At 44.0% G+C, this 15932-nt stretch overlaps 1 protein-coding gene across 22 annotated transcripts in view; it reads left to right on the top strand.

Annotated features, from left to right (window-relative positions):
• The window catches only part of LOC118286501 (pleckstrin homology domain-containing family A member 5-like), a 237987-nt gene that overhangs the window by 127062 nt on the left and 94993 nt on the right, over window positions 1–15932 (top strand). For all 22 annotated transcript variants that reach the window (XR_007031932.1, XR_007031934.1, XR_007031933.1 and 19 more), the window contains exon 4: window positions 14407–14490. Coding sequence is in view for 18 of the 22 variants with exons in the window: in XM_047336468.1 (XP_047192424.1) it covers window positions 14407–14490 (84 nt within the window). In the remaining 4 variants the exon portion in view is untranslated. The remainder of the gene's footprint in view (window positions 1–14406; window positions 14491–15932) is intronic.

The following is a 15932-nucleotide window of genomic DNA, read 5'->3' as shown; positions in this document are numbered from 1 at the left end:
ACACAACAACACCCATTTTCTGTGCCTTTTCCGTGTGTCTGAAAAAAATCATCACGCAGACTATACGCTGGGCTTTTTCTGTCATGTTATGTGTTTTCATTTCACCTGACATTTAAGTAGTTTTAGCAAATTAGTGTTTGATTGATTGACTGATAATAATGTCCCTCCTCTAAAAAAGAAGAAGTGTTTGAATGTTTGTTAACTGTGCAGATTAAGACAGAGGGTGGTCACTGCAGAGAGAGGATGAGGAACTGGAGAGAAGCAGGGAGTTAAAAGGTCAGAGGGGGTCAGAGAAGCAGCTGAAGGGCTTGTAGACTGAGCAAGACCTAATTGAGAAGGTAAAGCTGAAATGAGAGGGTACGGGTTGGGGAGGGGTCAGCAAGAAGAAGAAGAAGCAGATTTGAGGACAAAAAAGAAGGACCAGGGTGGGAAGGAAGAGGTGGAAGGAAAGAGAGAGCCTGAGGGAGGAAGAAAGGGGAGGGCTGTCAATGCTGGTGGCCTTTCAGAAAGGTTAGTGGCCTGGCCAGAGGGAGACAGGGTGAATGGCAGTAACTCTGTAAGGAGGAGAGGAGAATACAGACACACAACACACACACACACACAGTCACAGTTTCACATGGCATTTAAAAGCAAAGCACGTTTGTCCACACTGACGACTAATGACATTAAACATTACCTGACATTTCATATGGACGGAATTAGCTGAGCTATTATTCAGCGATGTTTGTGTGTGTGTGTGTGTGTGTGTGTGTGTGTGTGTGTGTGTGTGTTTTTGTCATCCACCATGAAATCTGGTGCGGCATCATGTGTATAGAATGTGTACAAGTAGGACACATGATGCACTCAGGGAGTGCTTCCTCAAGCAGAGGACCATGCAAAACCGCAGTGTGGGGCAGCAGACACTCCTTATTCTCAAAATGCACACAGGCCAATGAAAATAATACCTCAGGATGTCTTCAACTCAGCATACACTTTTCATAACATTTCATGGCAAAGAGCCTAAATTATAGCAAGAAATCTCCTTAAAAATCCTGAAAAGGGGCCTATGAAAAAACCTTTTGACCAAAGGGGGGAAAAAAGTGTGTGGGTAAAGTAAACAGAGACCGTAAAGATATTTCATTCAAGAAAGGAAAACCAACAAGTCCTCCAACTAATCTGATGAACTATGTCGTATTTGGTAATAACCGACCATATCAACCGTTTCCAAAAATAGTGCCATTACTGGTGACAGGAGATATGCCACAAATAATTTTCCCCTCAGAGCATTGTGGGCATTTATTTGATTTCCCAACGCATGGTTAATGAGCTTGTAAACGTTAGTGTTAGGGTTAGAGTGACATGGCAGAGAATCTGCATGATTAATTCAATTCAATTCAATTCTATTTGTATAGCGCCATATCACAACATACATTGTCTCAAGGCACTTTACATAGTGAGGTCAATATTACAATATAACAGGGAAAAACCCAACACATCCCACAATGAGCAAAGCACTTGTCGACGGTGGAAAAAACCTCTGACAGAACCGGACTCAATTGTGGGCAGTCATCTGTCTCGACCGGTTGGGGTGAGGAGAGAAATGGGGAAGAGAGGTGGGCAGGAAGAGGGTGACAGGAGAGACAGTAGGAGAGAAGAGATAGAGAGGACAGTTGTACAACCGCTCGCTTTAGTCTCTAAAAGACTAATACTTATTATTACAAAAAATTACAATCATGTTTTTGTTATTATTAGTGATAATAATAATAATAACAATAAAAATTATAATGACAGGTTTGGGTCCTGCAGCTCTGGGGTCAGAGATACACTATATTCTATTCTGAATTTTACAGGAAGCCAATGCAGAGATGATAACACTGGAGAAATATGATTTCTTTTTGTAGTTCCTGTCAGAACTCGTGCTGCTGCTTTTTGGATTAACTGGAGGCTTTTCACAGACTTATTGGGGCATCCTAGCAGTAATGAATTACAGTAGTCCTGTCTAGAAGTGACAAGTGCATGGACTAGTTTTTCAGCATCCTTTTGAGATAGGATGTTTCTAATGTTCTTGATATTGCGCAGGTGAAAGAAGGCTGTCCTAGAGACTAGTTTTATGTGTGAGTCAAAGGACATGTCCTGGTCAAAGGTAACTCCAAGTTTCCTCACAGTTGAGCTGGAGGCCAAGGTTATACCATCCAAGGTAACTATATGATCAGATAATGACCTCAGTTTTTCTGAATTTAGAAGTAAAAAAGTATCATCCAGGCCTTTATGTCTTTAAGACAGTCCTGAGGTTTGTCTACCTGATTAGTTTCATCTGGGTTTATAGATAAATACAGCTGGGTATCATCAGCGTAGCAATGGAAATTAATGTGGTGTTTTCTTATAATTTGTTTCTGTACTATGATGTTTTTTAAACCCTGACTGAAAGTCTTTAAGCAGACTATTCCTGTGTAAATAGTCACATAACTGGTTAGCAACAGTTTTTTGAAGGACTTTAGAGATAAAGGGGAGGTTTGATATGGGTCTATCATTAGCTAAAATATCTGTGTTTTTTGAGCAGAGGTTTAACTACTGCCACCTTAAAGGCCTTTGGTACATAGCCTGTTAATAGAGATAAATTGATCTGATCTAATATGGAACTATTGATTAAAGGTAATACATCCTTAAATAGCCTTGATGGAATAGGATCTAAAAGACAGGTTGATGGCTTGTATGAAGTGACAAGTAAAGTCAGCTCAGCCAGATCTATAGGGGAGAAGCATTCTAAATATAAATTAGGCGATACTGTTGGTTCAGAGGCTACTGTACTGGACAGTGTGTCTGTGGAAGAAGGTCATACATTTTTTCTCTGATGGTAATAATCTTATTAGTAAAGAAGCTCATGAAATCATTGCTACTTAGAGTTGGAGGAATAGACTGTTCAGTGGAGCTTTTACTCTCTGTCAGCCGGGATACAGTGCTGAAGAGGAACCTGGGGTTGTTTTTATTTTCCTCTATTAGTGAAGAATAATAATTAGTTCTGGCATTTCGGAGGGATTTCTTATATGTAATTAAATTATTTTTCCAGTCTAGGTTACATTACACAATAGAAGCAAATCCATTTAAATATAGAAACTTGACAAACTTACTAGGTCCAACACTGACTGCGGTCTTTAAAACAACTGCACACGTCGTAATGCGCTGCTTCAAAAATAAACATTTGGTCGTTTTGGGGTGGAGGACAGTCTCAGGAAAACCAAAACCTGCAGGAGACAATCAAATGAAAACTCGTGGTGTGCTTCTGCACTACACCTACAAATGCAAATCAACAGGGAGCTAAAAACTACTTTTCTCTTGACAGAGCACCTGTCATAATGCAAAACGCCTAAAACCTAAACTCAATTATCCACAAAATGTATTGGAACATAATATTAAATGTGAAATAATATACATTAATAATTTTAGCATTGAAGATATAATTTCCAAAGAAAACAATCAAATTCCACAGCGGTAATTTCCACGAACTGGACAGCGAGTGTCTGTATTATCCACAGGAAACATGAAAAAAAATGTTGGCACATAAAAGTAACTCATAGTGATACAATTCATAAACCAAGTCATTAAATGATGAATACAATTTGTAAATACAAATGAGAAGACAGAATTACTAATTAATAGACAGAGATTGTTTGCTGTGTTTAGAGATTGATCGTTTTTAACTACTGGGTAAGGTGTAATTTGCTGTGCAGCAGAGAAAACTTTATAGTTTAAAATTTCATTCACAAAACAGACCGACCCACTTGTCTCATGCTCTAAGTGGTTGCTTAGAAAGCGCCCCCCTCACTGTGAGAGTGCACAGAGGAAACATAAAAAAGGAAAAATGCAGGAATAAAGGGGAAACATCTTCATCTGCTGTTGCCATTTAATGGCTCTGACATTTGCACTTGTATTGCTTGTATTAAATTGGGCCATTTTAGCACAGTATATTGTTCAAGTCACTGCAATTCACTCCGGATAGTTAAAAGCCTCTCATACAGTATACTGTATCATTTAAAATTTGGTGTGAAAGGAAGATGTACAAATCATTCTGAGTTATGCCTTTGGAGTAATTAAAGGTGGCCTCTCTCTTCCAGGGAGAGTAGCCACAAACCTAAACTGTCACCATCTACACACAGTTTGTCTAACAGTAGACTGATGAGTCTCCATGCTCAGATGACTTTGTCTGAAACTGTCCATCAATTCTTGACTGTACGTCAAATGCAATTTTAAACCAAATTTCATATCAAAAGTAGTTCATAATTAGCATCAATTACATGATGCAAGAGGGGAATGGTGTGAATGGTCATAAAGTGTTGTAGAAAATTAAATTGTAATTTAACATTTGAGCCAAACTATTTTACAAATGACGCAATCAAAATAATTCCAATAATTAATTTGTCTTCATTCATTTTACTATAGTGTTGTTCAGGGTGCGATTTGTGAAGCCAGCTGGTATTTTACTTCTCCAGACTTCTCCAGAGCATCCAGATGGCAAGTCCACTCCTGTCTGGAGGTGAGGTTGCAGAATGCAGCCAATTGAATATCCCAAAGCAGAGAGGATCGATGTCCAAACCCTGCAACCTCACCACTGGGATCCCTTAGGGCTCTGTTCTGGGCCCCATCCTCTTCTCTCTGTACACCCGATCATTAGGCTCTGTTATTGACTGACATGGCTTTTCTCACCATAGCTAAGCAGATGACACCCAACTCATATGGTCCTTTCTATAATCTGAAACGCAGGTGAAAGCACGAATCTCTGCATGTCTGGCTAACATTTCTCAGTGGATGTCGACGCACCACCTGAATCTCAATCTGGACAAGACCGAGATGCTCTTCCTCCCAGGGAAGGCGTCTCCCACCAACGGCCTCTCCATCACCATTGAGAACTCGGTGGTGACCCCTACTCAATCTGCAAGGAACCTGGGTGTGTCACTGGATGACCAGCTGTCCTTCACTGCCAACATTGCAGTGACGACCCGCTCCTGCAGATTCATCCTCCACAACATCAGGAGGATAGTCCGTTCCTCACAAAGAAGGCGTCGCAGGTATTGGTGCAGGCTCTTGTCATCTCACGCCTGGGCTACTGAAATTCCCTCCTAGCTGGTCTTCCGGCATGTGCCATCTGACCTCTGCAGCTCATCCAGAATGCAGCAGCCCGGTTGGTCTTCAACCTACCCAAGTTCTCCCACACAACACCGCTCCACCGCACCCTGCACTGGCTTGATTCCAATGGTGGATGGAATCTGATTCAAGGCACTGGTATTCGCCTACCTTGCTGCGAATGGTTCAAGCCCCTCCTACATCCAGAAAAAGGTCAAACTTTATACCCCAAGCTGTCCATTCCGCTTTGCTACTGCCAAATGGCTTGCTACTCCCTCATTGCGTGGGGCAGGCAGCCACCGCTCATCTATATCCCGTCTGTTTTCTGTCCTTGTTCCTCAATGGTGGAACGAGCTCCCCATTGACATCAAGACAGCAGAATCCCTTCAATGCTTTCGTCGCAGACTGAAAACTCACCTGTTCAGACTTCAGCTTAATACCTGAATGTATTATATTAAACACACACAAAAAAACTTGAAGCGTTTTTTTGCCTATTTGATGAATGTTTATGTACTTTTGAGTAATGTCTTCATGGTTGAATGCACTCATTGTAAGTCGCTTTGGACAAAAGTGTCTGCTTAGTTGAGGGTGTATTCGCTGCCTGTCAGTTTTTATGATATGTTGCTACTTCGCACTTCTGTCTTGTTATTGGAGGCAGATATGCTTTTTCCTCCCACCTCACTCATGCTTTTTTTTAAGAGAGTAGTCACAGTATCACATGATGTGCCTGATGTTCATTTCTCTATTATTTTGACTCAAAAGTGTGTTGTAAGACAGACACAGATGAAAAATAATCTGGAGTGCACTGGCAGACTTTTTATTTTTTTTGGATCCATCCTCCAGCTCTTAGGCACTGAGTGGCAAAGCAATCCCAGCCAAAATACCTCTTCCTCCCTGACTCCCTGAAACTTCTGCTCATCTGGCATACCTAAATGTGGACGTGAAGACAATGTACACGCTGAGCCTCCATCTCCTGCCAACACATGCTGACACCCAGAGAGCCCGCTCAGTTTATTTAAAGGGGCCATATTATGCTCCGGGCACCTTTTCAGCCTGCCTCCACGTATATTTGGTTATCTGGGGTGTCTGCCAGCCCACGGAGAATGAAAAGAAAACAATGAGTCGTTGATTCGTGGTTTGGGTTGATCGTGCAGACAGTCTGTAAACGAGCCATTCACAGCCCGGGCGTCAAGTGACGTAAGTTGACTCCTGCTACTGGGGCGACCACGCCCCCAACCTGAGCAGCACCTCCCCCCTTGAAGTGCGGAAAAACAAATTGCGTCTACGCCATGGTTACGTGGGGTGACCGTTTGGGCGCGGCTGCCGACGTGAGGTGACCACTGCTGGCGGTCGGTCGCAGCTGCCGGCTTGCGGCGGAGCTCGCGGCTACTGGCTACCGGCGTAGCTAGACTCGCGGCCGGGATGTCGTTAACGTTCTATCGCCCAGCCCCTTGTGCTCTGTGTGTAATGATGGAGAACGTGTTCGCTGTGCCTCCCGGGTCTCTATGTCGTGTATGTACCTTGTTACGCTGAGCCTCCATCTCCTGCCAACACATGCTGACACCCAGAGAGCCCGCTCAGTTTGTTTAAAGGGGCCATATTATGCTCCGGGCACCTTTTCAGCCTGCCTCCACGTATATTTGGTTATCTGGGGTGTCTGCCAGCCCACGGAGAATGAAAAGAAAACAATGAGTCGTTGATTCGTGGTTTGGCAGACGTTCTGTAAACGAGCCATTCACAGCCCGGGCGTCAAGTGACGTAAGTTGACTCCTGCTACTTGGGCGACCACGCCCCCAACCTGAGCAGCACCTCCCCCCTTGAAGTGCAGAAAAACAGATCGCGTCTACGCCATGGTTACGTGAGGTGACCGTTTGGTCGCGGCTGCCGACGTGAGGTGACCGCTGCTGGCGGTCGGTCGCGGCTGCCGGCGGTCGGTCGTGGCTGCCGGCTTGCGGCGGAGCTCGCGGCGGAGCTTGCGGCTACCGGCTACCGGCGTAGCTAGACTCGCGGCCGGGATGTCGTTAACGTTCTATCGCCCAGCCCCTTGTGCTCTGTGTGTAATGATGGAGAACGTGTTCGCTGTGCCTCCCGGGTCTCTACGTCGTGTATGTACCTTGTTACGTGCGACTGTTGTCATGGCAGCGCAACGCCGTAGTTGCGCAGCAGACCCGGGGAGGAGCGAGGCGGAGCTTTGCGGAACACGAAGGGAGGGGGGCGAGGAGGGAGCAGGAAAGCTCTGGAATTGACCATAGACTCACAGGGCTGTTTATACAGAAAGAGGAGGGTGCTGTGTGGCTTGACCCTTGAGGTGTTTTGACATGGAATGGCAAAGACATGTAGTGCACACACCTGAAAACCAATGTAACTTGTGTAAAAGGGGGCATAATATGGGCCCTTTAAAGAATCTCACTCAGGTGTCAGAGCTGAGGGGAAGAATCAGTCTGCTCCCCTTACTGTTAGACTGATATCAATATTTACTATACGTATTTAGGTATACTAACTCTTGTGATATTCAATCAAATGTATCAATACATGTTATTAATGTAACAAGTGTATATAAAGTAATTCAACCTATTTCTAGACTGAATGGCTGGCCGATCAGAGCTCCCACTGCTGGAGTTCATTTATTTATTTATTCATTCATTTATTAATCAATTACTCACCTAAGTAAGTTGGATTAAATGTTAACGCCAATTGATTTAATATTATTGTTATTTTGATAGAAACTTTGATAAAAACATAGATAGTGGAAATTTAGTCTTCATCTCTTTAGTTCATGATCGAGACTGAGCTTTCAAACTCAATGGTGTTTATATTTTTCACTCAAAGGCTTCATTGATGGAATGGAAGATTTAAATCCAATACGAATTAATCACGAATTAACACTGTATATTGCAAATGCAATCAATTGACTACATTGTTTAGCTTATCTGTTAATTGATTGGTTAATTGATCACAATGACAGACTTAAACTTAAACAGAGAGTGAAAGAGCTGAAATCAGAGGATAGACAGAGAATGAAAGTAGGAGGAAGAGCAAGGAAAATGGGTGCAGGAAGTGCCACTGTGTGTGTGTGTGTGTGTTGTGTGTGTGTGTGTGTGTGTGTGTGTGTGTGTGTGAGAGAGAGAGAGAGATTTTGATTTTTAAACAAAACTTTATTTTATAATTTTTTCAAACAAACTGAATTAAAACATTTAAAAACAAACAAACAAATAAACAAACAAACAACAGTCTTCAGATTGAAGTCAAATCAATGAATAGATAAATAAGATAAACGTCATATGAGCACAGTAGATGTAAAGGAAACAGCAGCTTCTTGTCCTTCATTGAGCCGAGGACATCTCTATACGTCCACTTGCTGGTGAACTCATCCATGTCTTTCATCGCTCTGTAATAATTCAAATCTATCATGACTCTCGCTTTGATCATTCTGGTCAACAGTAGTCGTGGTCCACCGAGACGTTGATCTGTCTCGTCCTACTCACATAAATTGCCAATTTAGCCTGTCCCAAGAGAAAGTTGAAAAGCTGATTTGTGTTTATACATTTTTTTGTACTTAAAACCAAGTATAAACGTTTGTTCAGAGAAAAATTCTCCTGCTTTACTAAACAAATTCTGCAGCAACATGAAGAGTGGCAGCAGAGGCTCGCAGAGGAGGAAAGAGTGGAAGACAGTTTTTCACTCTGGACAAAATGGACACGTGTCTCTGGTGTCTGTGTTTATCACAGACATGAAGGCGTTGACCGCTACTGCCCCGTGAAGCAATCGCCACTGGAGGTCAGCCACTTTCTTGGCCAGTGGAGGCTTGTACAGGCTACTCCAGGCCGGCATGACCTCAGCTCCCAGGTCCAGGTGACCACGCCAAGGTGTGTCAACCCGCTCAGTCAACTTTCTCTCATTCAGACACACAACCATCATCTTGTACAACACCTTACCTTTAGCCTGGTCAAGATTAAAACCACGAATGTTGTGGACTGACATGAGACCGTCAGTCACATTAAAACCAGAGCGCAAAGCTAGGCATGAAAACGGATCATTTGCGTTTGGTACAATAAAACCATCACTGTAATCTTTTATCATTAAAAGTTTGTGATCAGTCAGACTACGTTTCCCCATGTCCAGCAATCTGCTGATGATGCGGACTGATCTCATGCTCAGTCTTGCTGCTAGAGCAGCTGCATTGTCCAGAGCAGGTCCGGTATGTTCCACAACAGATCCCAGGGTCAGGATCCCTGCTCTGCAGAACGTCTGAAAGACTGCTACTCCTGCCCAGCAGGGGGCGTCCAGATATCCAGGGTACACCACAGGCTCCTGCAGCAACCAGTGCAGGGAGGAACTCTGCACCAGTCGCACCTTCACCAACATGTTCCACACATTAAAAACTGCTCAATAAAAACGGGCAGAGTCTGAAAAGGAAGTCTTAAAGTCTTAAAATCCATCAGGAAAAGTCGCTTAAACCCAGACCTCCAACACGTGCCAGGGCAAGCTGAGCCAGTGGCCTCCAGACCAGGGCCTTAGGTCCGAACAGGAGTCTTTGGATGAACTGTAGTCTCAAAGCGGCACCTCGGCTGGCCAGGTGCACGAGACCCTGGCCTCCTTCTTCCTTAGGCAGGAACAGAACTGCCTGCGGAATCCAGTGCAGCTTGTCCCAGAAAAGTTCACCAGGACTGCCTGGATCCTGGGCAGCAGTCCGGGAGGAGGGTCCACACAGGCTAAACGGTGCCACAAGGAGGATGACACCAGGTTATTTATTATTAATGTCCTCCCCCTTTAGGACAAACAAGGAATAAGCCACATCCACCTTTTTAACTTCTCCTCAAATTTTTCAAAAACATTATCCCAGTTCTTCTTTGTTTCGGATTCATCCCCTAAAAACAAACCCAGGTACCTCATCCCACCTTTTTAATCCCCCCGGAAGAACTAAACTACCCACCGACCCGTTCCCAACCATCACCGCTTCACTCTTTTTCCAATTTACCTTGGATGAGTATATTTTATTAAAAAGAGTGAGGTTTTCCTCCGACAAAATTACGTCGCTCTGTTTGTTTAAAATGATGACAATATCATCAGCATACGCTGACATTTTAAAAAACGATGAGACACCTGGGAAACGTACACCGGTAAGTTATTTTCTGAGTTTGTGGAGAAGGGGCTCAATGGCGAGGGAGTACAGCATCCCAGACAGGGAGCATCCCTGTCGTACCCCCCTCTCCACAACAAAAGGTGCAGATAACCCACCATTAATTTTTAATATACTCGCAATGTCACGGTACAGGACCTTGGCAATGAAACCTGGGCTGAACCCAAAAGCACTCAGTGTTTGCCACAGGTACTGGTGTTCAACCCGATCAAAAGCCTTTTCCTGGTCTATGGAAATAAGACCAGTATCAATGCCCAATGAGCTAGAGACGTCCAAAACATGTTGAATCAAAGTTATGTTATCACTTATTAACCTGCCGGGCACACAGTAGGTCTGATCCACGTGGACGACTTCATCGAGTACCTGTCGAAGCCTCGTGGCGAGAACAGGATTTTATAGTCCCCACACAGCAGAGACACAGGTCTCCAGTTTTTTAACTCCTGCAGGTCTCCTTTCTTCGGCAGTAAGGTGATGATTGCCCTCCTGCACCTCAGTGGCAGCCGATCTGTACAGAGGCTGTCATCGACGACCTCCAGCAGATCCTCGCCCACAATCGACCAAAATGATTTGTAAAAGTCGACGGGTAAACCGTTGATGCCGGGAGCTTTGCCACACGCCAGACTCATCGCTGCCTCATGCAGCTCATCTTTAGTGAGCTTTGCATCCAGGACTGTGGTCGAGGCAACGTCTATTTTGGGGAGTCCATTAAAAAAGGATCCAGCCACGTCCACATCCTCTACGTATTCCTTCCTGTAGAGTTCATGGTAGAAGGATGTGGCGTATCTCTGGATCTCGGTGGTTTCATTAATACTGGATCGTCTTCAACACGCAGGGAGTGAAAGATCTTTTCTGTCCGTTCCTCCTTTCCAGGCCTAAGAAGTGCTGTGTGGGGGCATCCATCATAAATCTGGATCTGACCAGAGCACCCTGTGCTGTCACGATCAACAAGTTGGCTAAAGCAGCCTTTTTATATTTAAGAGCTTCAACATGCCCTTGATTTCCTGTAGAATCTACTAGATTTTGCAGTTCTACTACTTCTATCTCTAGGTCTTGAAGAGACCTGGTAATGTGCTTGGTGAAATTGTGAGTATACTGTTGGCAAAACTGCTTAATTAAAACCCTCCTGATGTCCCACCACTGCTGCACTGAATAAAATCTGGATTTATTTTGTCTGTGTGACAACCAGAGAAAATTAAAAGCTTCTTTAAAAGCTATGTCGTTTAAAAGACTGGTGTTAAAATGCCAATATGCACTTTGTAGCTTGACATTCTGAACATAAAAGGAGCACTGAACCAGGCAAAGGTCCAACAAACCAACAGGGGATATGTGACAGGATTTAAAAATACCAAACTGATGTTTAAAACAATAAAAACGGTAGAGTCTGGCTAATGACAGGAGGTTGTCTCTATGAGTGAGTCCAGGTGTATTGTCTGTCTGTCCTGTTAAAACCTCTCCACACGTCTTTCAGCTCATGCGCTGCAATTATACGTCGCAGTTTTGCTGCAGCGGCAGGATGAGGCTCCAGGTGGTTTCTGTCTAGTTTGTAATTTTCTGTACAGTTAAAATCTCCCCCCATAAATAATAACTCATCAGAACACGACCCAACCACGTCACTCAAAACATCTAAAAATCTTAATCTGTCGGGGCTAAAAGCTGGTGCATAAATATTTATAAAAAACATTTTTGCATTTTCATATTGCACATTTATCTTTAGGATGTGGCCACCCATGATTTCCTCCACCTCCAAAGAACAGGGAGTGAAGTTCTTTGAGAACAGAACTGCCACTCCACCACTGTTGGATAGTTTGTGGCTGAGGAAGATTTGCCCGGCCACTCCCTCTTCCAGTCATGCTTTTTCTCATCAACACTGTGAGTTTCCTGTAATAAAACCACGTCTGGGTGTTTGAGCTCAAACAATTTATAAAGATAAACTGTTTTTAAAACACTTCTTGCTCCATTTATGTTTAAATATCCTATTTTAATGTCAGCTATAGAAGAAAAAAACAAAGGAACAAAAACACATACAACAAGTATGTTGAGTACTGTATTAAAACTATACATCGTCTCCTATGAGATGCGCTCGGACCTTCGTCACCAATTTCTTAAGTCTGTACACCTTGGTCACTGAAGGCATCATCTTCCCTCCTCAGCCGAGTCACAGAGCTGATGCACCCTCTGAGATCTGGGAAGAACTCCTCCGTCTTCACGGCCCTCATCCCCTTAGTGAGCGACAGAAAAGCCTTGATTTTATCCAGCGGATACAAAGTGATTTCCTCCTCCTGTGATGGTGTCCACTCACACTCCTCATCGTTATCTGATCCCTCCTCCAGGGCCTTTCTCGCTTTAGCTCCGTTCTGACCTTTGTCACTGCTGTTTTTTCTCTTGTTTTTATTGGATTTGTTCACCAGACTTTTTTCAAATTCAGAAATCTGTTCAGTCATCATGGCGTCATCATTCACACTCTCACCCTGCCCACTGCAGCTTCCTTTATCATTCACACTCTCACTGCAGCTTCTTTTATCATTCACACTCCCAGTGCAGCTTCTTTTATTATTCACACTTTTACTGCAGCTTCTTTTATCATTCACACTCTCACTGCAGCTTCTTTTATCATTCACACTCTCACTGCAGCTTCCTTTATCATTCACACTCTCACTGCAGCCTATTTTATCATTCTTCTTTGCTTGTTTCTTTGCCCCTGGTTTCTCGCTTCTCCTGCTACTTTCTCCTTCCCTCTTTTTCCCCCCCTCTTGTGCCATGTCTCCTGTCCCATCTCCTGGCCTGTTTCTTGTCCCATCTCCTGACCTGTCTCCTGTCCCGTCTCCTGTCCTGTCTCCTGATCCGTGTCCTGTCTCCTGTCCCGTCTCTTGTCTCGTCTCCTGACCTGTCTCCTGTCCCGTCTCCTGTCCTGTCTCCTGTCCTGTCTCCTGATCCGTCTCCTGTCCCGTCTCCTGTCCTGTCTCCTGACCTGTCTCCTGTCCCTTCTCCTTTCCTGTCCCCTGTCCAGACCGCTGCGCACCTGTCGGCCCCGGCCGGCTCGGGCTCGGCCCGGCCTGCTCTCTCTTTTCTGGGCATGACCGGATCAAGTGTCCTTCCTCCCCAGAACCAATGCACGTCATTGTCTCAGAAGTGGCAAACACCACGTAGCTAAAACCCTCCACCTTGAAGCTAAAAGTCAGACTAAAAGTCACTTGTCTCCTGTGACACACCACGTGCTTCAGTTTCGGGGACTTGCTCCCCAGCAGAACCAGATTGATCGGGGACACCAGCTGACCGTAGCATGACAGCTCTTTGGCCAGATCGTTTTTCATAAACGGAGGTGCGTTAGATATAATTATCTTTGTCGCCGGGTTCACCAGCGGGAGAACCGGCATGAAGGTGTCAAGCACCACGATGCCGTTCTCCACCACCTGCTCAACTTTAGCAACATCGTCGAGGAAGATGAGGATGGCACTGTTCATGCCAGAGGCGGACTTGACACTGTGGAAGCCGACTAGCTCTCCCACAGTGAGGCTGGCCTCCTCCACAGAGCATCCGACCATCGCTGAGATCCTCACCGCGTGTCGGCGAGTCAGCCTCTCCAGCTTTGCATGACGCCCGACTGCCTTCAGACACCAAGCAGAGCAAACACCACAACCACAAACTAACAAACTCACAAAACTCACGAAACACAAACAACAAACACAAAACACATAGAAAGAAGAAAGTTCGAAAACTCACTCGTCCCGCAACAAACACTCACCACTCGCTCACCACTCACGCATGCGCTCAGAGAGGGAGAGAGAGAGAGTGTCAGTTCACTGGGGGGCTGTAGTCATTCTCACACTGTACATTCTGCTACTGTGGAAGAAGGTTTTTTTATACTGTTGGTACTTACATGGAAGGAACTACCTACTCATCTGCAGTGACACGTTTTTTTGACTCCTCCCTCACATCGTCTCTTTGGTAGAGCTGATGAATCATTTTAGTTTTTTTAAAGGTTTAACATGCAGATGTGGTTCTTTTTCATCTGGCCGTAATGTCATGGCTTGAATTGTGTTTTCTTAGCTCCCTTTCCATTTAAAATTGTTACTGATGTGGTGTTGTGTTGCTGATATAACTCTTTCTTTCCCTCTTTTTTTCTCTTTTGTCATTTCTCTGACCGTCTCTGACTCTAACTTTCCCTGCAGTCACAATGAGCGAAAGGTGACCTGTAAGCACCCGGTGTCAGGAGTCCCATCCCAAGACAACTGCATCTTTGTTGTAAATGAACAGTAAGTCTCTGTGCACTGCGACACACCCGTACAGCACTTTATGCTTCTGATTTCTGCACTGATTTCAAAGGTTGAATGAAACACTTTTAGATGGATCTATTCTTTAGATGCCCGCTGCAGTAGCACTGTGCGCTGTGACATCATGTGATATCCTGTATGAGAACAAAAGATGTCTTTGGATACACCAGACACCCAGAATTCATGCTTGGACCAGAGCCATCTTGAGTCTCAAGACCTGACAGTTTGTCACGCACACAAACTGAAATGGAAAGTGAGTGAGTGAGTGAGTGTAGGACTTATCCAAAGTGGCTCTTAACCTTTCAAAATGATCCGGCTTGAACAGTAACTATGACATCATCAGGGAGTGCGACTCACTTTTAATAAGACAAACAAAGAAGTGATGACATTAAAGGGGCAGTAAGTGATTCTAAAGCAATACATATTTCCTCACCGTCCGCTGGGGGAAAAAATCTGGTTTTGGGCTCAGCCCTGGCACTGTAAATCAAAAACAAAAAAACACAATGCGAGTGCAGTTTGTAAAAATCACTCGTCAACACCTGAACAGACATGCTAGCGGTTGGTGCTGCAACTCTGCAGTTTTAGCCTAGCGGTTGGAGCGTCGGACTCCCATACCGGAGGTCGCAGGTTCCCGGCCCTGCCAGAGCAGTAAAATCACAACTACAACAGAGTAACAAGCTTTCTCCATAATTGCTTACTGCCCCTTTAATATCCTAAAAGTTAAAAGTCAACATCACTATGACGTCATAATGTTCTGCAAAAACACTTCTCTTGCTGACTGTTGGTAGAGGCAAACAACCATGAAGCCCTGATTTTGTTTGTTTTTCATTAGATTCTGGATGCAAGTGCTATTGGGTGATATGTTGTTTTTTCCAGTTTAACCTCATGCTGATATTCCTGTATCACTAGTGATATAAAAATATAAATGCAGACATAATCATGAAGCCTATTGTTTTAGCTTAATGTCTGGCCCCCTATGCTTTCTGACACACAATACAAATGTGTCCTCATAATGAAGCAGTTTAAATCACTTAAGATAAATTCAGCAACTATGCTACTAAGTGCAACAGCTTTTACTAGCAGCTCTGACAAGCTTCTTTGTCATCACCGAAACTGAAACAGTGAAACTGAAGCGCAAAATAAACTAAATGGAGCAAAAGGGGGGGAAAAAAACGAGTCTATGATAAAGGTTTTCATGTTTTATGAACATAACATAACTGCTGTACTGATGCTGTTAGTGATGTGGAAATGTACGCTATACTGAATAAGTGAGAAGTTATTATTTGCCTTCTACAATAGAAGGCAATTTCATTCCACATTTGAGCAAATAATCTGTGACCAAACAATACATGTTTTTATCTCAGCATTTAGCATCCATGTCCTAAACTGTTTTCTTAAATTTATATCATAATCATCTATAATCT

The sequence above is a fragment of the Scophthalmus maximus genome, chromosome 12, assembly GCF_022379125.1.
Source record: "Scophthalmus maximus strain ysfricsl-2021 chromosome 12, ASM2237912v1, whole genome shotgun sequence".
Classification (NCBI taxonomy): Eukaryota; Metazoa; Chordata; class Actinopteri; order Pleuronectiformes; family Scophthalmidae; genus Scophthalmus; species Scophthalmus maximus.
Note: the sequence above shows the minus strand (reverse complement) of the source record. Positions and strands in the feature narration are given on the sequence as shown.